This window comes from Cuculus canorus, chromosome 2, assembly GCF_017976375.1.
Source record: "Cuculus canorus isolate bCucCan1 chromosome 2, bCucCan1.pri, whole genome shotgun sequence".
Classification (NCBI taxonomy): Eukaryota; Metazoa; Chordata; class Aves; order Cuculiformes; family Cuculidae; genus Cuculus; species Cuculus canorus.
The window spans coordinates 123737096-123759187 of NC_071402.1; the positions used below are offsets into that span (position 1 = coordinate 123737096).

General features: G+C 41.1%; 1 protein-coding gene across 1 annotated transcript in view; it reads left to right on the plus strand.

The window, feature by feature from the left end:
* Nucleotides 1-6273: 6273 nt before the first annotated feature.
* Nucleotides 6274-22092, plus strand: part of ANKRD28 (ankyrin repeat domain 28) — a 123600-nt gene continuing 107781 nt past the window's right edge. Inside the window, exon 1 of the mRNA XM_054060412.1 lies at nt 6274-6358. Coding sequence (XP_053916387.1) covers nt 6332-6358 — 27 coding nt within the window. The 5' untranslated portion in view covers nt 6274-6331. The remainder of the gene's footprint in view (nt 6359-22092) is intronic.

The following is a 22092-nucleotide window of genomic DNA, read 5'->3' on the forward strand; positions in this document are numbered from 1 at the left end:
AAAGCAAAACCAGAGGATATAGTCAATAAGGGGTCTCTAGCTCATCAGGAGAGGAAATAGATGTATGCAGAAATTCTCTAAATGGGAAGCTAGCTGTGATATTACAATTACATCATCTGTCATCAGAAAGTAAGGGGTTCAGATGTTTGGAAGCTTCTCACTCAGGAGTCAGAACCTTTATTTTGCTTCTCACATGAAAATCAGCATTTCCACTTCAATACTTTCAGCATCCCCACTTTTCATTCCATTTAATACTTTGCTAGAGCACTGGTGAAATGTACCTCTAACAAAATATCCCTGTGTAGCAAGTCACATAAAATCTCCCAATAAGACTTGTATGCTGCATTGAGCTTTCGTCTGGCAAAGATGACTGACCAAGTCTCATTCCATTTTGTGCTTCACTTTGGGTGTTACTTTTTGAAGAACTCCCCAGGCCTGAAAAAATAACTGGCAAGATCACATCCCACTGGAGTTTCCAGTTAGTCAGTACTGGCCATTCTGAGGTACAATGAGCATGGCAAAAGGATATTTTGAGACCTTTTTTTTTTTTACTTATATAAACAAAATAGCATATTGTGTCAGATATATATTAATAAAATATTTTTGAGATAAAGAAATATGTAACAAATTATTCTTTTCCACAAACGCTTATTCAAGTCAATGTGAATATGTATACGAGTGCTGATATTCAGTGTTTTAAGGAGTCATCTTGGGATGTGAAAATACCAGAAAATATGTTAAATATGTCTTTTCTTTCTCTTTCATTGTCTCAGTTATGTTTAAATACAAAATTTATTTCTTTCATTTTTATTAGATTCATTTTGGCTTTACAGCTACTTAGACTTAATAGTCTTTTATGATCACATACTCAAAGGTAGGCAACTTCTTTTCATTATCATTTGGACATACTTGAGATTTATTAAAAAAAGAAATCATAAGAAGATTTGGGATAAAATTCTTCTCTGTGTGAAAGCCAGCCCAGAAACCAAGGTACCTTTGACTATTCTTATGCCTCTTTGAAACACTACTCTGCTGAAGAAGATAAACATAATTTTATGTGGAAAAAATGTTGCATATTATTTACACTAGAGGAAACATGATGCAAAAAAATTTCTAATATGCAAATTGCTACCTTTGTATAAGCGACCTTTGTATCACCTTGTTTAACACATATTTTACTGATAATACTGGCAATTTGACAGCATAAGGTCACACCAAACATCTTGCAAATGCCTCACAACATTTTTCTCATTAACATGCAACTGATATAACTTCTTAGCATTGTTGCCTCCCTCTATATAGTCTTAATTTTCTGTTTTCTCTCCCTTCTACTTGCACTTTCCTTAGAATATATGACTGATATGTATTTAGAACTGTTTGACAGGTCCCTGCTACTTGCTGATTGCAAAAAGGACACTCATATTTGCCCTTCCCTCCTTCAGACATTAAATTTGTTCTTTGAATAAGAAGGGCACACAATTCTTTCTCCTCCTGTCTGCACCAAACAGGGATGAAATTGGTCAAATGAGCATCCATAAGCATAATGGTGTTTTAGAAATGCCAATCGATGATATTTGATTGATGATGCCATTATGATATTCAATATGTTTCCATTACAATCAGTAACTGTGAACAGCCAATGATTCAAAATGTAATCTCTGGGACAGAATTACAAAACCTTGACTGTTTTAGATTTTGATAGATAAAATGTGTCACAGCATGTGTAAAAATCTTTATGATGATGCTCCCAGCATACCATTATAAAATGAGTGTGGTTTCCATCAGAAGACTAGCTGCTGAGTAATGCTAATTCAGGGTCATAAAGATAAATGTATCTCTCCCCAGGAAATTATAACATTATATTGATTTCAGACAGCTAATATTCTGTGTAAAAATAAAATTAGCGCTGCTTTCATTTAGGAGTATGGGACACGGTTTGGAAGAGAGCAGTGGCAATCAGGTCTCCTGGATTCTATTCCTAGCTACAGCAGTGACTCATGCCATGACCTTATGTAAGTCTGTCGACCTCTGTGCCTGTTTACCCATGGAGAAGAATGAAAAAAGAATAAACACCTACTTTGCCAGGGTTGAAGCCCTTATTTAAAAAGAGCTAAGTATACAGGCATTCCTGACAAACTAAATAAATCATGAGCGTGTTTCAGATGAGTTCACAAAAAATCTCGAGTATGAGGTTCCTACAGCCTCTTCAATTCGATCCCATTATGTATTTCAGCACAGCACATATGGTCCTATCTTTAAAACACTGGGTAGTGTTACACACTCTGGGATAAGTTACAGTGTGACGATTTAACATTAATGGGAGCTGCGCAGTTAAAGCCTATCTCACTCAGCTGAAAGTGTGCCCTCAGGAGAGCTGCGTTGCTAATAATTTACAAACCATCTGATTTAAAACGTGTTGTGGGAAGTTCTAACTTCTGCGGATGCATATTCTGAACATTATCAGAAATGTTGCGGCTTTCAGTGTGCTTTTATGTCAATACTGACAGAATTCCCTGAAACATTCTGTTAATGTTCCTAATGGATGCCTGTGCAGTTACCTACCTTGTAACACAGCATTTAAAAATAACATAGAAGAAGTTACCTCAAAATGTATGGTAATAAATGAACAAAAAGTGCTGATGTCCTTATCGCACTGTTACTTTTAACTTTTGAGGTTTCACTTCTACCATTTCTATTGCTCTGCAGTCAAATACCGGATTTTGTGGGACACTAGCAGATGTGATAATATTGTTGCTGAAATTATAATATTTTTGTTCATTTGGATTGCTTTACACAGAACATTAGAATTCCACTCATGCTTAAACCAAAAAAGCAGGAATCTCCAGGACTGGTATCCTACCTTCCACATTTTACCACTTAAAAGTTTTTCATGCGTTATCATCTTATAACTCACAGAGAAAGAAAAAAAAAAAAAAAAAGGAGTAATCTGGGAATCTGGGGTCAGAATTGAGCTGGCCGATGACATATTTAAGTACATATGGCAAAGGCAACAGGCTTGGCCCCTAGCTGTGGCCTGAGTATATGGGAAAGGTGCCAGGGAACTGATAAAGATGCACCTTCCCCTACTAAAACAGTGCCAGACTCCAAATTGCAAAAGGTGCTACCAGTTCCAAGTGCAACATTTTGATATATGAAGACTTGTCTACATACAGAAATTACTCTGAACAGCTGGTGAACTGAAAGTAGATGTTTTTCTGAATAACTCCATAAACTGATAAGCTTCAGAGGAAGAAGCAGAACTTTATCAGCTCCCAGACATTCTTTTCACTTTGAAAAGGAGCAACCTAATTTGGGGACAGACAAAGCCAGCACTTCCTGATGTCATTTTCTCCTTCACTGACTGCATTGATAAAATTATCTGTAATTTCCACAACCATCAGTCTCTTTACCACGTTGGTATCCCAGTCCTCAACCATTTTTCACAGTGTCAAAATCCACCTGTCTAGTATTTGCACACAATATGTTTTTATTCACAAACAAACACACAGGTAGAATGCACAATTATTAAAATAAGGGGCTATTTGAAATTAACTATAACATTTACTTACCATAATCACCATTTCTGGACATATCTAGATGTCAACAAAATTGACTTAGAAAGTGTGACAATGTTGAGGGTTTTTCCTTTACCTTGTAAAATAGGATTGCAATCTTAACCAGTTGAAAGGAAAGAATGTAAATGATCGGACACCATCAGGCCACTAGTATTCAAAGACAACGACAGATCTGCCTCAGCTAGCACCTATAGGAAACCCTTCCGTTCTCATGTTGCCAGTCATCAAGAGAACATATTTACATGCCAGGCTCCTACTGGAGTGCACAAGCAGTGCAAAACCACACAAACAACTGGTCATACAGAACACACTCAATTGCTTTATTAAACTTTCTTTCTTCCAAAGATAACACTAAAGTCTAAGTAGGTATAACTACATGTGCAGTGTTTGGCAGTCGCAGACTATTTTGAAGCTACAAGAAAGTCAAGAAACTTGAAACATTCATTTCAGGGTTGCCTGCAGCAGCATGCAATTTCCAAAAAAAAACCCAGTCTCTTCAGTCTGTTGTTTTTTTTTTGGGGGGGGGGGCAATGAGGGAATCAGATTTCATGAGAAAATAAGTCTTCCAAACCACAGTTACCACGCTGGCCTGGCTGGCTGCAGAGACACTTTATGGAAGAGCAGCTTCATCTAATTTCAGTGTTCTGTACACTGCTTTTTGTTCCTTATACAAAAGGTTTTTAAAGTCCTATCTATGAAGATGTTCTTTGTGCTTGATGGACAGAGGTCTACCACCAAGCCTGTAAATGACTTTTCAGAATACAATATGAGAATTACGCAGGTGATGTCTCTACCGATCCCCTGCCAAAATACATGAACATTTAATACATAGTGAAAGAATCTGTCTCTTTTTAGAATTGTCTTCTTTATTGTGTTTGCATATGGCCGCTCCATCCCACCATTTGATAATTCCTCATTGTCTCTTTGTGCCTTTATTCAGCCTCTATATGCTACCTAGCACCATGACATGGTTTAGTAGTAGATAGGTACAGTTGGAGTTGATGATCTCTAAGGTCTTTTCCAACCTAATGAGTCTATGATTCTATGTCGGCTCTATTGCTTCTCTCCTTCCTCCCACACCAATGGATGCTTAGTGCCAGGGTCTGTGGCTGGCACCTCTGCCAGGAGACATGAGGGAAGCACAGCCCAACTCCACGCCTGCATCCACACAAGGGCATGGGGACCCCTAGGGGGTAATGTGTCCCCCTCGTTAGCAGAGCTGCAAGCAGAGACTGCAATTCTGTGACACGCTTCTGACAAAAAAGGGCAGGAGCGGGGCAATGCTTTCCCCCCACAGCAGCAAAGGGGCTCACCCTAGGCCGAGGGTGGGGTGGGTGAGCTGGAGCGCCAAGGGCAGCTGTGGGTCCTGTCCGTGGAGGCCAGGAGACGAGTGGTGCCCTTGGCACCAGGGTGCCCCAACTTGGGCCAAGCCCTGCTGTGATCATAGAATCATAGAATAGTTTGGGTTGGAAGGGACCTTAAAGATCATCCAGTTCACGTCCCCTGCCATGGGCAGGGACATCCCACTAGATCAGGCTGCCCAAGGCCCCATCCAACCTGGCCTTGAACACCTCCAGGGATGGGGCAGCCACAGCTTCCCTAGGCAACTTGTTCCAGTGCCTCATCACCTTCAAGGTGAAGAAATTCTTCATTACGTCTAGCCTAAATATGCCTTTCTCCAGTTTATACCCATTCCCCCTAGTCCCATCACTACAAGCTCCACACCATTGTGCTGATTAAACCATGTCCCCCGGTGCCATGGCTGTATGGTTTTTTAACACGTCCAGGGATGGAGACTCCATCACTTCCCTGTGCATCCTGTCCCAATGCTTCACCACTCTTTCAGGGAAGAAATTTTGTCCTGGTATCACATCTAGATCTCCTGGCTCTCAGTGCCACTGTGCCAAGGAGAGCCTTGGATGGCATTTCAGCTGTGGAATGGACTGCTAGGGGAAGTCCTGAGTCCCCATCCCTGGAGTTGCTTAAAAGATGCCCTGGAGATGCTTACAAGATTGACAGATGAGGTGCTTGGGGATCTGGTTTAGTAGCAGACAGATATGATTGGACTTGGAAGATATTGAAGGCTTTTGCACGACAGGGTACTCCGTTCTCCCGTGTTCAGTTTTCTGTGTGCTGGGATCATAGAATCACTAGGTTGGAAAAGACCTTTGGATCATCGAGTCCAACTGTTCCCATCTGCCACTAACCGTGTCCTTGAGCACCTCGTCTACCCGTCTTTTAAACACCTCCAGGGGTGGTGACTCCACCACTCCCCTGGGATGTTGGGAAGAAAGCGCTTTTCTCGCCAGTTCACCGACCCCACGCCAGGTGAAACCACCCACGACCCCTCCGCGACCCACGAGCCCTCAGGGTACCCACCCCGCGGCCGGGCGCAGCCTCCCCCGCCCTTCCCGCCCCGCCAATCAGCGCCGCCCTTACTCCGCCCCCCCACCCCGCGGGCCAATCAGCACCGCCCTTGGTGGGGCGGGGCGGGGCCGCGCCCGGCGGCGCGGGCGGGCGCGCGCCTTTGATGCCGGCGGGCGGTTAATTCAGGAAGCTGCGAGGGGACGGCGTTGGGGCGTGGCTCTTTCGTGGGGGCGTGGCCTATAGAGACCACGCCCACTGGGCCCTGCGAGCTCAGCGCGGGGAGGCGGCAGCGGCAGGCGAAGCGGGAGGGGGCGTGGCCAGAGGGGGCGTGTTCGCGGCGGGGAGCCCGGGCGGCGGCGGTGGCGGCGGGCGGTGCGGGCGGCCTCGCCATGGTGTTCCTCAAACTCCGCGAGCAGGTGGGTAGCGCGGCTCAGCGCCTGCCCTCGCCCCGCGCTCCCGTGCCCTCTCGGTGCCGGCAGGCGCGGCGGCGGCTTCGCGCGCCTTTCCCCGCCCCAGTCCTGCTCGGTGTGCGTGTGCGACAGGCGGCGGGCAGGGGGAGGCAGCATGGCTGCTGCCGCGGCCCGGCGGGGACCGGGATGCGTAGGGAGGAGCCGCCGTGTGTTCCCGGTGACTCCCTCCCGCCTCAGTGTACTCCCCGTGTCCCTCCCCCAGCGTGTTCCCGGTGCCCTCCCCCCCATGCTCTCCTGGTGCCTCCTCCAGTGTGCCCCCCCCTTGCTCTCCCGGTACCCCCCGCAATGTGCTCCCGGTGCCCCCTCTAATGTGCCCCCCCGTGCTCTCCCGGTGCCCCCTCCAGTGTGACCCCTCCGCGCTCTACCGGTGCCCCCGGTGGGCGGTCAACGGCGGCCGCCCCGCGCAGGTCCCCGTCCCAACAGGTGGCCACGGTGCCGGGGCGGGGGCTCCGCGGGCTGCCCCGTATTCGGGGAAGGGTCTGTGGGCGCCGCTGGGAGGTGCCGAATGCCCGGTGCGAGGGGCTGGTGTGCGGGCTGGCTCCGCGCCGAGGCAGCGCTGCCCTTCGCCGGGGAACGTCCCTTCCCGCAGCACCTTTCCTTTACAGGCCTTCAAAATCTTTTGTTCGGCTGCTGTGTCTTTCTCCTCCGTGGTCCTGTCATCCCCCTTCCCCGTGTCCGTGCTCTCCTTCTGGAAAGCGGGAGTTTTTTCGTGCCTTCAGTGGTTTGTTGCTTCCATCGCATCACATCACATCACACCCTTCTTTGTTCGCTAGACTCTTCGGTTTCCATTCAGGCTTATGAAAAATACTTGTCTTGGCTGCTCTGTCCTTTCCTGGCGTCTCCCCTGTCCTACCTATTGTCTCCTGTGCAGTATCAGGATACAAAGGTGGGAGGGTCTGTGCTGCCAGTTTGTCGCGTGTAGAAAGATGCTTGCTAGAACATTTATTTTCTCATGTTTTCCTGTGTGTTAGACCAAATTCTATGTAAAAACTCACACACTATTGGTGTCCTGGATGCTCTTGCTTAAGATAACTGACTGTAATGCTTGGAGACCCCACCACCTCCAGAAAAGCCTCACAGAAGAAAAACCACTCGGAGCTTGGCAGTGGTTAGGCAACTGGTTTCCTGTTTATTATGCGCATCAGTATCAGCTCATCGTTACCTGCTAGCCCTTCCATCAGTCTGCATGTTCCTCTGTCTCCTTACACTTAGGCTGCATTGTACCTTGCGATTTTCTTCTAAAAGATGTTAATCAATCTGAGGCTGGGATCTTTATGTCCTGCTGTATTGATTTCCTTAAAGTTAGTGAAGTGTCATATTTTGTTTAGAACTTTGAGTATGAGTGGGTAACATTTGTGGACCTGAAATACATATAGACTTCTTTTTAGGCTTAATTACTGTTGTTCTTTGGGAGGCTTTCCACAGAAATGAACACTTGTTCATCCCTCTGTTAAATAAACCCTTCTGTTAAAGCCAAGAAATACAACTCTTCTACAAGCAATCATTGGGAAATAATTAGCAGAACCTGCATCATAAATACATTAAGGTGAAAGTACCGTGTTTCAGAACTTTTCTTTTGGGAAGGATCCTGCCATTGACTGATGCTGAGGTGAAATGCTTGACTTGTGTGGGACCGCTGGTCTAACAGAGTAAAGCCATGAGGCTTTCAGCTTCTATTGTAATGCAAGTTTTAATCCAGAAGTATGAAGTGAATTTTTTTTTAGAGGCTTCATTGATCTGTTAAGATGCACTGATACACTGGGAACTGATGTATCCTTTCCCATGAAAGGGGAGTGGTAGAGTCAGAGGAGGGAAAGGAGTGCTGATTTGAAGCGGCTTTTGTAGAGGGTATATTTTTTAGCAGCAGCTCTGTTTCTGCTGGATGAGTGTCGGGTGCTTGATAAATCAGTTATTACAATCTAAATTCTCTTAAAATTGCCTTCTTTAAGAATGTCAACAAATTATGAGGAATAATTTTTAACATGAAATATCTGCGTTGCTAATTGCAGAGAGTTCCTCCAGGTCAGTGTTCTTAGGCAGTATGCTGCAGGATGTCTCGACTTCAGGACTAGATGCCGCACTAAGATTGTAATCTGCTCATTAAAAGAAACAGCCTTGGTACTATATAGAAAAAGGTGTTTGTCTGCAGTAATCCATGAAGCATACTTCTTTTTAGCTGGAACCATCTACTTTGTTTCATAGTGATGCATTCACTTAGAATAAAGTAAATTGTCATGTGTGTTTGTAGCCCCTTTGGTGAATGAAGTCTGTCTCGGTGGTGGCTGTGTTTCATGGGGGAGTGCAAAGGCTGCTCTGTTGTTTGTACTGTTCAGCTGGTATGAAAGAGGGAAGTGATTTGCTAATTTCTTTCTACAGCAGTCAGATTAATAACTTTATGGAACAAAAGTTCTACTAAATCAAGTTTTACTTTCATGTTATTCTCAAGCTTATTTTTCTTCCACAATTAATGTAAACCTGTTGATTTTGTTCTTTGATAATTTAGAAGGGCTCTGTGTTACTTATTTAAATGTTACAACTGTGATGGAGAGAGGCAGACTTTGGGCATACAAGCAGGCTGCTGTTTTCTTAAGCTTGGTTTAGCTTAGTTTTTTACATTACTGCAAGTTAGTGTAGAAGTAGCGCTTGAGACTTACAGTGAGGTGAGGAATTCCGCTCTGAGGCTCTTAGTTGAGCTCAGAGGGTGAAATTCAAGTCCTGCTTACAGTTGATTTAATTTACTTAGTACACTGACAAACAAAACTTTGATGCTTAATGTGTTTGTGAAGCTCAAATATTTGGTTGTCTTTGCAGGCTGATTTGATACTTTTAACATTCAGAATAAAGGTTTTCCATGCACTGAGAAGAATAGGCCTTTCTGTGGGTTCAGCAAGCAGTCAGCAGTGCATTCTCTACAAATTTGTGTTAACACTGCTTGAGCTTTATTGCTCTGCAATCCTATGAGGTAGGAATGTCTTTCAAAGTTCTGAAATAATTTGGGGTGTCAATTGCAGTTTCAGAAGTGAGTTACTTTTGCTTTCAAAATACATGCGGTATCAAAAAAACCCCATAAGCCATAATTGCAAAAATTGCATTTGGAGCTAAATTGAACTATATTGAGCACAGTTGGTATGTGTAATGCTCAATGGCAAACTTTAAGTCTGGGATAGAAAGAGCAATCATTCAAGTGTCAGATTAGTAGCTGTAGATTGTTCCCACTGCTCTTGGTTTGTTGTGCAATGTTGGACAGACTTTTTTCTTAAACAGAGGAAGAAAATATGCAAAGTCTGTCACCGAAGGTTGAGCCATTCAAGGTAGAGATGAAAAATATAGTAAGTATACCTTATGAGTAAGGTATTTGCTTTTCAGTTTATTTGCCTTCATACTGTCTTCATAGATTGGTGTTTGTATACCGGGCTCTTCTAGATGAGGAGCTGCTTTAACTGCTAAAATGCCTAGTGAGAGAGGAGGAGGCTATAAAAGTTGTTTTCATCCTGAAACACAGTGGTGCTCTCCTGTAAGAAACTGCATTGAAAACAAAGGTTAGGTCAAGGTTCACTGATGTTTTGTCTGACTTTTTTTTTGGGGGGGGGAAGAGGAAAAGGAGTAACTTGCTTGTGAGTTTCTGTAATGATATGTCTTGGTCTCCTTTCAGCTCTGCATAGCTAGCAGAACGGCTGTGTGTCTTCTAGGGTTTTTCTGCTATTCGGTCATAGTTTCTTGGTGTGTTAACTGTTCACCAGAACAGGTATCTAGCTTTAAAGGGAGTTCCAGGTTAGTCTCTCTTACACATAAGGAGTAATTGACAGCCCACCTTTTTCTTAGTGGGCAGGTGAAATGTGGATTGCCTGACAACAGAGGGGTTTGTCGCTTCTCTCTTACAAGCCTTTCCTGCATATCTGCAGGTCGTCTTTTAGGCTATCTTAAGCCTACATTTCAGTAGAATTTTGTTGAAATAGATGAAGCTCTGATGAAAACTAGCTGCAAAACTAAAGAAGAGTATCAGCCCTGTAACTATTTGTGGCAAAGCTCATTGGATACAGCATAGTTATAGTTGGTAAAACTTTATCTTTTTCTTTCAGTACATCATAGTTTTAACTACGTGTGTTAAATATGTAGTAGGAAGAACTCTTAGGGCTTATAACAGTGGACATTTCAGAGGAATTTGTATGTTTTTTTTCCTGTATGACTACCAGACTGTGCATGAGGCAATACATTTATTCCCGGAAGTTAGATGTGAGTGGAAAGGATCAGAGTATGAACAACTGCATGAGGATATTAGAGTGACCACTTATCTTGAAAGTCCTTGAACGGGGAGAGCACCAACTTCTTTATTACCCATTTATATCTTTCTCTTAGCTAAGATGGATCTTGTTCAATTGGCAGTTAAACAAATGTTTGCAGTGTCATAGTGAACACTCTGAATGCCTCTATGGTTGCTATTTTCATTACTGCCAGTGTTAGACTTCATTCTTTTAGAATACATGCCAAGAATAAATGTCCGACTAGTTCCTTGTTACACTAAGAGAAGGAATGGTCTCCTGTGGTGATGAAAAGGAGCTGCTGCTGTTCGATGAGGGAGGGATGTGGTGGGAATGGAATTAGGTGGTATCGCTCTACAAATTCTGTTTAGACGTAGGCTAATGAGATATGTGTTCAACCTTTTTCTTAGTAGAAGTTACTTTAAACAACCCCAACTGTCAGGGAGTTTATTGAAGCTGAGAACAACTGCTTGCGCTCAATTCTCCATCACACATGCCTCCTAAAATTTGCATCTGATCTGTTTTGGCATTATACAAGATAAGTATTACAAGTTCCTAATTTAGTTATCAAGATACCTTATGTCTCACTGTTAATTCTCATGTTCCCAGGCTAAAAACTCACGTGTACTGAAACGATAAGTTTCTTTAATTGATGGAAAACTGAGTAACTTGAACTCCATTTATCTTGTTATACAAAGTAATTACTAGCCCTTACATTAGAATGTGTTGAGAGAACCTAGTTCTATCACGTGTTCGTTTCGGAGGATCAGATTCCCTAATGATAACTTTGGAACTTCTGACTTGTGAACAAGCAGTTCTTCTCAGTGAAGAAAGTGAACTCTTTTTTTTTTTTTTTAAAGGAAACTGAAAAAAAGAGGTGGAGGAGAAACAAAGCAAGCCTTCAAGCCTTGATTCTGCAGTCAGATCCTTAAAGCAGATCCTGTTAACTCAGTGGCCTTCTGTGAGGGTATAAAGGCCTGTTCATGTAGATATCATCAAAAGTTTATGACCAATACTTGGAGGCAAATATCGAGGGGAAAAAAATCAAGGCAAATATTTGCATGCCTATGAAGAAGTGACTTCCTTAGCACTCAAAAAAGTCGATGATTCCCCCAGAAAACTAGTAGCTGTTCAGACTGGACTAGTAATTGCTGTCTGGTGTGGATTGTTGCATTCCCAAATTTAGGTCCTTGTTTCTTTCCATTCACTGAAATGGATTGTGGAATATGATGACTGACGTTAAATCCCTTTGGTATTATACACTTCATATCCTCCACTTCATCTTTTAGCAGCTAGTTTGTTTTTCAAGTGCTGTACCTTTTTATTTTCTCTAGTCAGCTGGGCCTTCCTAAGTTCAAACTAATATTTGATCATTTATTTTCTTACCCCTGCTAACTTTTTATTTTGTTCTTACCTCTGTTCCTCTATTCCTATTTCTGGAAATTGAGTGGGAGACTTGTTGCCTTGGTTACAGTGACTAACCATTTCAAAGTTATTTATAATGTTTGTGTTTAAATAACCTGTATCATAATGCCAATCACAAATCGTTTCACATCAATGAAACAATAAACAAAGCAGTCCATTGCTGAGTCCTGAAAGCATGCTTACAATGCTGATTCTTGAGGAGTTTGGTTTTTTTTCGTTGCTGGGGGTGGAGGACAAGTTCTAATCTGGCATTTGAAGATGAATCTGAAATAAAGTGACTTGGTGTTATCCTTTATGCAAATGAACACAGAATCTAAATATTTAAGCTGTGAAATATTAGGGAATGTTGTTATTCCTCTCCTTCGTAATGACGCTAGCACTCTTGCCAACAGGTGGGAATATACCAGTTTAACCATGTTAATTCAGTTGTGATTGGTCAGGTGTTGATGAATTATACAGCACTGACCCATTTCAACACAGAAGACGGAGCTAATGGAAGAGTGGTGGGACTGAGCAACTGGGAGAGAAAGGAAGAAGAGTCTTGTAGCCAACTGCGTGAGTGCAGAGAGTTACAAGGAAGCACAAGCAGTGATATGCAAATAAGCAAGAGGCAAAATAGTTGGTCTGTAGTATCCTTGTGCATTGAGGAAGTACTCGTTAGCTGAAGCACCTATAATAATGAGGTGCTCTTTATTGTAAATTGAATATAATCTTAGATTCTCATTGATTATTTCTACACTAATATATGTATGTGAATTGAGTGAAAAGTACCACGAAAGCAGATTGTTCCTTACAGGACTAAAGTCTTCCTATTTTGGGCAGCCTGATCACTTGGATATTTTTCCTGCTAATTTACTGAAACTGTATTTGATTTTTTGAGGTGTAAAGCAGAGGTCTGCCTGTTACAAAACTGGGATTTTTCAGTAATACAAGAAAAAAATAAAGTACTTTGCTTATGCTTATGTTGTTAAACTTCAGAATCATGTTTTCAGGGATGGGGAGAGCTTTCCTGGCCCAGTATAGGAATGACTGCCCCTGAATTGTAAGCTGACTCACCTTAGGAGAACTCTGTGAGTGTTCAGGTTTTGTACATAACTCTCTGTTTGCATGGGTCAGTCCATTTATCACTGTGTCCTGGACTGTTGTGAAGTGATCTGAAATTTTTAATTTTTCCATACTTTCAAACAATGAACTGTCACTTAATGGCCTTTCGATTTCCAGCAGGTGAGCATTTGCTACTAAGTTATTCTTGGTCATTCTGCAATCATGTGGTGATACATGAGGTTTGCTTTCACTTTGTGCTAAAATCTTGTACTTCATTTCTATTCAGTGCTGAGGGGAAAACATGGGTACATCTAGATTTTTTTGCGCTTTGGTAAAGTGAAGTTAGAACAGTGCCTTCATGAAGAGAAGGAGTCACAAGCAAGGATTCTAGTCAGCATGATAAAATAAGAATGAAATTGCAGGAGTTAAAGCATTGAGGCCAAAGCAATCCTTTTTAGAGCTTACAGAATTTATGCAATTGTGAAGAATTCAGTGTTTTGCTTCAAGATTTTGCTCTATGTTCTCTGTATTTTTATAGCTCTATCTATACTGATACCTCTAACGGGGGAAGTTGAACCTTCCTTACAGGATTCTGTAGTTATTTATATGCTAACATAGTCTGTAACTAATGCGTAATGTAGTAAGTTAAATCCATTGCTGCAGAATCAGTTTTGTAAAATGTTAGGGCTAATTTGTATTCTCTCCTTCCCTGTCCCATCTTTAGGTCATCTCCTTCGTCTGTCTGTTGGTCGTGATAGTGGGAGGGCAGTGTATGCAAAATCAGTGTCTCTTCCCTGCCTCAGATCTCTTATGTATAGTGTGTAGCTTTTTCTCTGCTTCTGCTAACACTTCATTCTCTCACCAGTATCAACACATAAAGTGTTGGTGACAGGTTAAAATGAAAGAAAAGCACACATAAAATCAGCATATGAAGAAAACCAAAATGCTAACATTATTTTTCTGGCTACGTTATTAGTCACTGTTTTGAACTGGAGAAATGTCCTGAGTCATGGTACAAGGACACTTCAGAAGTGTTAGTGGAATTCCCTACCCCTCGCCTCCATTCCTTTGTAACTGCAAAGTTCTGTTCAGTTCTTGCTGTCTTTGCTAAAATACGAGGCTGAATGGGAAGAGGTGTTAAAGCTTAATGTTGTGTTGCTGTGCAGTCACTTTGCCAAATTAGAGCCCTGTATCAGTACTGCTTGATAGCTCTCCTTTGCTCCCATCTCAGTTATGGGAACAGTATTTTGTTTTACAGGTCGGCTTTATCTGTTGGTTTTTTAAATAGCGTTCTTTAATCTTAGAACTTCCAGAACAACACTTTCTCCTCTTAATTCTCTGTCACCTGCAAGGTTACATATGCTATTACTGTCCTGCGTCATTCCTGATGCTATAGTAACCACCCAGCTCATTTATTTCTTCCACTCCTACCCCGTGATGTTTTCTGTTTCTTTCCATCCACAAGCACCAGCCATTTAAAGATTACTTAACACTATTTAGATCACATACTGAGAAGTCTATTAAAACAGAACTTTTCAAGTAAAGAATAAGTAACATTTTATGACTTATCCATAAACATTTATCTATGCTTTTTACTGTAAGTTTAACAAATTATGATTACTGCAATCAGCCAGCAAACAGTCAATTTAAACTGCTCCTGAAGAAGTGGAACTCAGGAGAAGGTCTTCATAATAAGACTAAAAGAAAGGTGAGGACGGGATTTGTAAAGCACTAGAATGAGAAGAAGAAGGACAAAAATGGTTAGGAAATCACAGATTGTCAGTATGAATGATCAGCAAAGCTCTTCTTCTGATGAACATCAGAGCTTCATAGTCAAGGATCATCCAAAAACCAACAGGTATCTAGCAACACTGTGGAGCTCTGTTTACAATGACTTCAAGACTTTTGTTCCTTTTTCTGCCTGCTGCATCTTTCTACAGCACAGGAAGGAGGTTCTCCCAGCATCTATGGTCTTGAACTAACACTGAATAATACAGGGGAGAGTACTTTCTGCTGTTTTTCTACCTACAGATAGAAAGAATGGTTTTGGGCCAAGTATACAGAATTTGTCATCTCGGAAAGGCAAATATAGCCGCATACAGCCACATCTCTTATTTTTGAAATTGTGAATTTGCTACTTTGTTTTTTTTTCAGACTCACAACACTTAACATAAGCATTTTTAAAAAGTGTGGTGATTTTCATAGTTTGCATTTGAACAGATTAGTTTTGAGGTTTCCTCACCTGAAGGTTCATAAAATGCCTGCAGTGCTCTGCGTAGATGTTAAAACTGCTTTAGTAATAATTGCAATATTAAACTTATTTGATACATAATTAAAGATAACTCCTAGCATGTAAGCGGAAGTACCGTGGTTCGTGACTGTGTCCACAAGTAGCAAGAATTTTGCTGAAAAATTAGTATGACTGTTAAAAAGCTGTTGATTCCATCTTTGCATTTCAACATAAGCTTCACCTGGAAGACTCTTCCTTGCTGTTGCAATGGCTGTAGAAAATAGTGTAAGCATTTATGGTATCACACTGGTTTCCTGTCTTGACATCCAACCCCTTACATGGGGGAGCAATTGGATATGTTTCCTTCTATAAAGCTCTTAACTGGAACTTACATAAGTCAAAGAAATAGTATCTGTTCAAATGATGGGAGGAATAGCAATGCCAGTGGTGTCTGTGGAGACTGTTGTTGAGAAGTTCAGCTCCCCTTCCCTGGAAGGTTGCCATGCCAGTATTAGCAGCGCTCTCCTCCATGCCCCTTGAAAGTGTTGCAAAGTCTTTTTGGAACTGTCATTCAACTTTTAGAAAATTGGCTCTTTGCCTCCTGAATGACCACAGGCAGAAATAAATCTCCAAGGCCTGAAGCTCGGTCTTGTGGCAGCAGTTGACCACAGTCATCTGAGCCCAAGGACAGAATGAATGTGCCTGCAGAAAAGATCTCAGAAGTGTCTGCTGGAGTTCAGCCTTCTATGCTGTGGGAGCCCTTGCTGTCTCTTCTGAAATACCTGTCTTAGACATATTCACAAAAGCCCTCCTTTTTATATGTATATCATGGCTACAGTGCTTCCCTTATGTTGCCTGACCCCACCTATCTTTGAGAGAAGTAGCTTGTAAAAGTAGGATAGAGAAGAAAGAGGAGGAGTTATTGGAATGATGTAATTTGACCTCAAGATTTCATGGTCTACTCTTGTGTGGAGTGCAGTGACATGTAGTGTGGCTGTCGAGCAGTGCATCGGTCACAGGGTGCCTGTTCAGAACACCAGGTCCTTGCTTTGCACAGTATGTGGTGTGGCTGCAGAAGTGAAGTGGCATCTGCTTGGGTGTGTATTTGTGCTGTCCTGTTTTTTCACTAGATAAGAAACAATGAAAATGACTTCTAACAAACAAGGTTTGGAACAGGCAGAAACATTAGAATAAATTTTTCTTGTTACTCTGTTCTTATTTTAAGAGAAGAATTTAACAGCCAAAACAGTACTAATTATGTGACTTGGAAGTAATCTACCATGGTGAAGGCCAGCATTTTCAGCTGACGGATAGGAGAAGGACATACAGATAGGAGAAATCTTGGGTGCTAATACATTTGTGATGCAGAGTATGTCTGTGTGGGGGATTACGTTGCCTGAATGCACCACAATCTATCATGTGCAGTAGGTAAACTTTCCTTAACAAGGTATGGCTTTCATAACTTGAAGATGGAATTTAATGACATGCTTCTTGTTAGGTTGGTTCTTTCATTTGCAAAGTTTCTAACAATAATGATTGAAGCTCATTGGCTTCTCATCTCTTCCCTAAGGCCATGGTTTGATATTTGGTTGCATCTGAGCTTGAGCAGTCGCTAATTCTTTTCTTCTGCCAAGTGGTGAAAAGGGGAGGAGGAGGGAGAGAGAGACAAATTATTTAGGTTAGCATATGACTGTGAAGTTGTTCCTTGAAAGTTTTCTGAAGTAGGAATTAGAAAGGAGTGTTTTGGCTCAGATAAACTTACTCTGACGCCTTCCTTTGTGACAAAAGTCCTGTAATCACAGAAGATTCTTCTGTGAATGTCCTTTGGTTTGGAGTCTGGGAAGTGAGTGGAGGAACTTGAGTGTGGTCTGCCTTAGACTATTTTCTCTGGGAAAGTAACTTTAAACTTGTTGGCTTGAAACTTCTTAGAATGTTTTGAAACTCAGCAACACGCTTAATTTTCTTGTCATGTTCCTGATTGTTTGGGGGTTTGTGTGGTTGTGGATTCCTCATTAACTGTAAGAAAACCTAGGGTCTTAAGCATGTCTTATTCTAACATGTTGTGTTGACTTACACTGACTATGAAAACACTGAAACTGGAAAGTGTTTCTGTAACATACTTGTTTATCAGATGTGCTGCCTTTCAGGACCCTCAGCTTTTCCCCATCACCCATATGACAACCGTGCACCAATTTTCTTGCAGCATTTCTTAGGGTTTCCCTTCCCTTATATCGATTGGATGCACTGCTGCTCATGGTTTTACAACTGGAACTCTGAAAATGACATCCATAAAACTTTCTCTTGTCCTCTATCTCTTGTCAGGAGGGCACAGTGAAAATACAAGATCATGTTCAGGTACTCCAGTTATCTGAAAACTGTATGCCAGAAGTAGTCTGAACTTGCTGCAACCTTTTCCCTCACAGAAACGTGTATGGACACAAAGCCCTTCCAACTTCTTAACTCTCTTGTATGCTTCAGTGTGCGCGACTTAATTCTGGGACACCATCCAGGGGCTACTTGGAGTCATGCCTGTTGTGACTACTGATCTCTTTATCTCCCTGCACAGAGGTATATGCTTGGGATAAGGGAATATCTGATGAGAAAATATGCTCATAGAAAAACTACTAAGTTGAAATAAACTAAGATAGTAATTGGCCACTTCTCTGCAAGTAGTAATTAATGAAGCATGTCAGTCTAAGAATAAATTTAAGTCTTCTGTAATGGAAGATATTTTTTCAGCTCTGCTTTATAAGAAATTGAAATATAAAATAGTAGTGAAAATTGTTGTTTTATATTCCACATATCACCCAGTATGGTTGTATAGATACCACAACATAAGCACATTAGTTGTGCAAATATTTTTATCAGCAGCTAGAAGAGATAGCATTTTGAATTGCCATTAATGAAACTGTTATCAGGATGGACTATTCCTCGCTTCATTCTGTTTCCCAGTTTGATCCTGTTGCAGAGCTGTTTAATTCAGTGGTTTATGGATGAGACTCTTCATGTGTTTGACTCTGTTTTAGTTTTCTGGAATAAACAATGATAAAGCTACAAAGCTCTGTTTGAAAAAAAAAATTGGGCATGTTTTTTGACTGACGCTGGGAATAATTACCTTGACAAATAAGTATATCATAAAATTGCACTTAACAGTCTTCACACCAATACTTATCTCCATATCACCTGTATATTTGTTAAGAGATATCTTTTTTGCTAAAAAGCAAAGAATGTGGAATATTTAAATCATGGCCCTTAGCCTTCATCATTTAATATTTTATTTTTTTTTTTTTTTAGAAGCAAGTAAGGAAGCTTCAGTGAAGGTCAAGTTATACCTTCTGTTTCACCCTTGTTCTTGAAACTATTCACCAGCACCGTTTAGAATTTTTTTTGTATTTGCCTAAAATCCTGAGACAGTCATTCGTGGGCTGCTTCACGAGTTGGTCAGCTGTCTCTGCTGTGGACTCTAGATCAAGTGTCAACCTGTAGGTGTTGAAGCCCACATGGGTGACATATAAGTGTAAAATATAGACAAATGAACACTGGGATGCAGGGAAAAAAAGCCCCGAGTGGCAAACATTTATTAAATAAGTATTTTGCAAAGTGTTATTAAGAAAACTAGTTTGATATTTAAGAAAACTTGCCTAAGTATCTGATTCTAGATTTTCCTTCTAAGAGGAGGGACTGTGAGAGGGTTAAAGAATCTTATTTGCTATGCTGAAATAGATGACAGTTACTAAAAGTATGCAAGGTTTTGAGAACACCTCTATTATCATAGAGTGGTTTGGGTTGGAAGAGACCTTAAATATCATCTAGTTCCAATCTCCCTGCCATGGGTAGAAAACCCTTCCACTTTAGGTGGCTAATAGTGTTTAAAAATGAGGTTCAACATTGTGAATTAAATGACATTTATGGTAATTTTTTTGCCATTCTGTACTTAATGTTCCGTAAGAGGTAGGGAGTACTTTTTGTATTATGTTGTACAAAGGTTCTCAGTGATAAGACTAGACAAAAGGTTAATCTGTTTTCAGTGTGGTTTATTGGCGTGGAGTGTGGGAACTTAAAGGGAATGTTTGGCTTAAGAATGTAGAGAACAGAATGGGGAATTTTTTAATTTAAAAATTACATTAGGGAAATATATGAATATAGCTTACTAAGATCTAAGTATAGTATTTACTTCCATTCAAAGAACTTTTTTTTTTTTTTTAAAAAAAAGCATGTGGTATATATTTGTTGCCAAAGGACTGAATTTGAACTGCTGCACGGACGGAAGTCATGAGCTAAGCACTTGGAACGAGTTTGTGAAAGCTCACTGTTTGAAAGCAGCATTAGACAACAGTAGCCTCTTCTAGAACAAATAGTATTTTCTTTACTATTACGCCTCTTACTCAGTTTATTCAGTGTTGAAAGCCACTAGAAGCTGGGGAGAAGATTCTCTTATGGAAGTGACTTCTGACAGAATTATACTAATCCTAAAATTTTGACTGACATTGTGACCAACCCCAAGCTGTTGATTCGGCTTACTCACTGTCCGCAGTATTGCCTTCATACTACAACTGCATTACTTATTTTATTTTTTGAAGCTTTTTAATTAGTGTCACATGTAATTAAGATATGTAAAATGCTTTATGTTTTTATTAAATGCCCTAATAAAATAATAAATTAAAAGATACAGCAAAACTAATAAAAATGAAGTAATTAACATAACATAAAAGTTATCACATGCTGTTTAAATGCATCAAAAAAGCAAAATTACCAAGGTGATTTGCTTTGATTTTACTGGGTCTGCCCTTCATCTAAACACAAGTAGAAATTAATTGAAAGAGTGTTACTAAAGCAATCAGCTCCCTGTTCTGAGGGGTGTGCCTGATGAGGCAATGTATTCTTCACAAGTATTTAGTGGTAGCTTGCTTGTCTCCTCCCTGTGGAGGGATTTAAGCAGTCTAGGACTGAGGGCAAAGTAGTTGCTGCAGCGCTGCTGTGGAGAGATGTGATACCTTTACTGGGAATATTCATTTTATAGGGTGGCTCTTTTGTCTCTGGTTTTAGCTGTTTTCGATCACACCCTGTTTAATGCACATCACTTCTTGGTTCAGTGTTTGGAAGGCTGTCTTCTCCCAAACTTTTCCCATCCAATCCCTATCCCCCTCACTTCCAAGAAAGTGAAAAAAAGGTTAAATTTGTCCGTGGATCATTTTTCCTTGGATTCCTGTCTGTCAAGAAAAAATCTGACTCATTTTAGTTTTTTTTGTAGCAGCAGTGCCCCTAGGTATTTGGAGGCAACTGAATGTGCTTTGGAAGTGAATTCTGTTTAGTCAATGTAAGGACACTATAACTATAAATGACCCCAGTCTTGCTTTGGTTTGAGATCTGCTTTAGATGGATGATATTACTTAGGTTGGGTTAATTTTCCCAGGAATGTCTTGTGTCCACCATGCAGGTGGGCTTAGCTATAAGTTAACCTATTCCATTGTCTGTGGAAGGTAATAATATTTTTAAATTTTTTTTTATTCTTAATGTGCCTCGCAAAACTCCTTTTATTTTTTCCTGTAAAGACCACATTCTGCTGAACTTAAAATTTGTGTTCTTATGTACAGCAGTTCTCTGACCAGACAGAGAAGATGACCAGCTTCTGGCAGTCAGAGGCACTTGACCTTTCCCCTCTTGCAGGCCATATTGATGTAATGGAATCGGCTATGGCACTTGGCGATGCCAGATTTCCTCTTTTATTCATGTGGAAGTGGCAGTCATGACTTAAGCTTTAATCAGTTGGCAGGGTGCAGGTAAAGGTGTTTGACAGTTTAACTATGCAACACAAGTAACTGTGTTCTTCTTTGGGGGGAAAGAAGTCTTGAAGTGTGTGGAAGTATCGTGTCTGTTTCCCATGGAATCACACTAAACTGGAAAATGAAAATCATGCTTTTGCTCAGATATCTGACCTGTCATTGACTGATTTGGGCCTCTTGTCAAGTGAAGTGCTGCTACATCCGTGTGCTGAAAATGTGCCTCTGAGTCTGCTGTCCGGCTCTCTTGTAGAGCTTGCATTTTCGGGAAATAAAAGCTGTGTCAAATGCATGTGTGGATACAGTTAACACCTGTTCCAAGTGAAATTGTTGATTCTGACTCTGTGTCCCACCTTAAAGCCATGATTTTGTCCTGTAACAGTAGCCTCAAGGCTGTTAAGACAATAAAAAAGGATGTGCATCTGTGGTGCTGGTAATATTTATGTGAAATTTCAGCTCTTAAGCCTATTCAAAGAGCTGCCTATTCAATGTGTTTTGTTGTGGTTTTCTGCCTCATTTTTAGATGGCCTTTTGAAGTCTTAGTCAATGGGATTAAGAATCATAGACTAGAATCATAGAATAGTTTGGGTTGGAGGGGACCTTTAAAGGTCATCTAGTCCAACTCCTCTGCCGTGATCAGGTACATCTTCAACCAGATCAGGTCCTCAGAGCCTCATCCAACTTGACTTTGAATATTTCCAGTGATGCCGCATCTACCACTTCTTTGAGCAACTTGTTCCATGGTTTCACTACCCTCATTGTAAAAAAACCCTCTTCCTTCTGTCTAGTCTATATCTGCCCTTTTTTAGTTTGAAAATATTACCCCTCATAATATGGTCCCCATCTTTCTTACAGGTCCCCTTTAAGTACTGAAGGGATGCAATAAGGTTTCCTTGGAGCCTTCTCTTCTCTAGGCTGGACAACCCCAACTCTCTCAGCCTT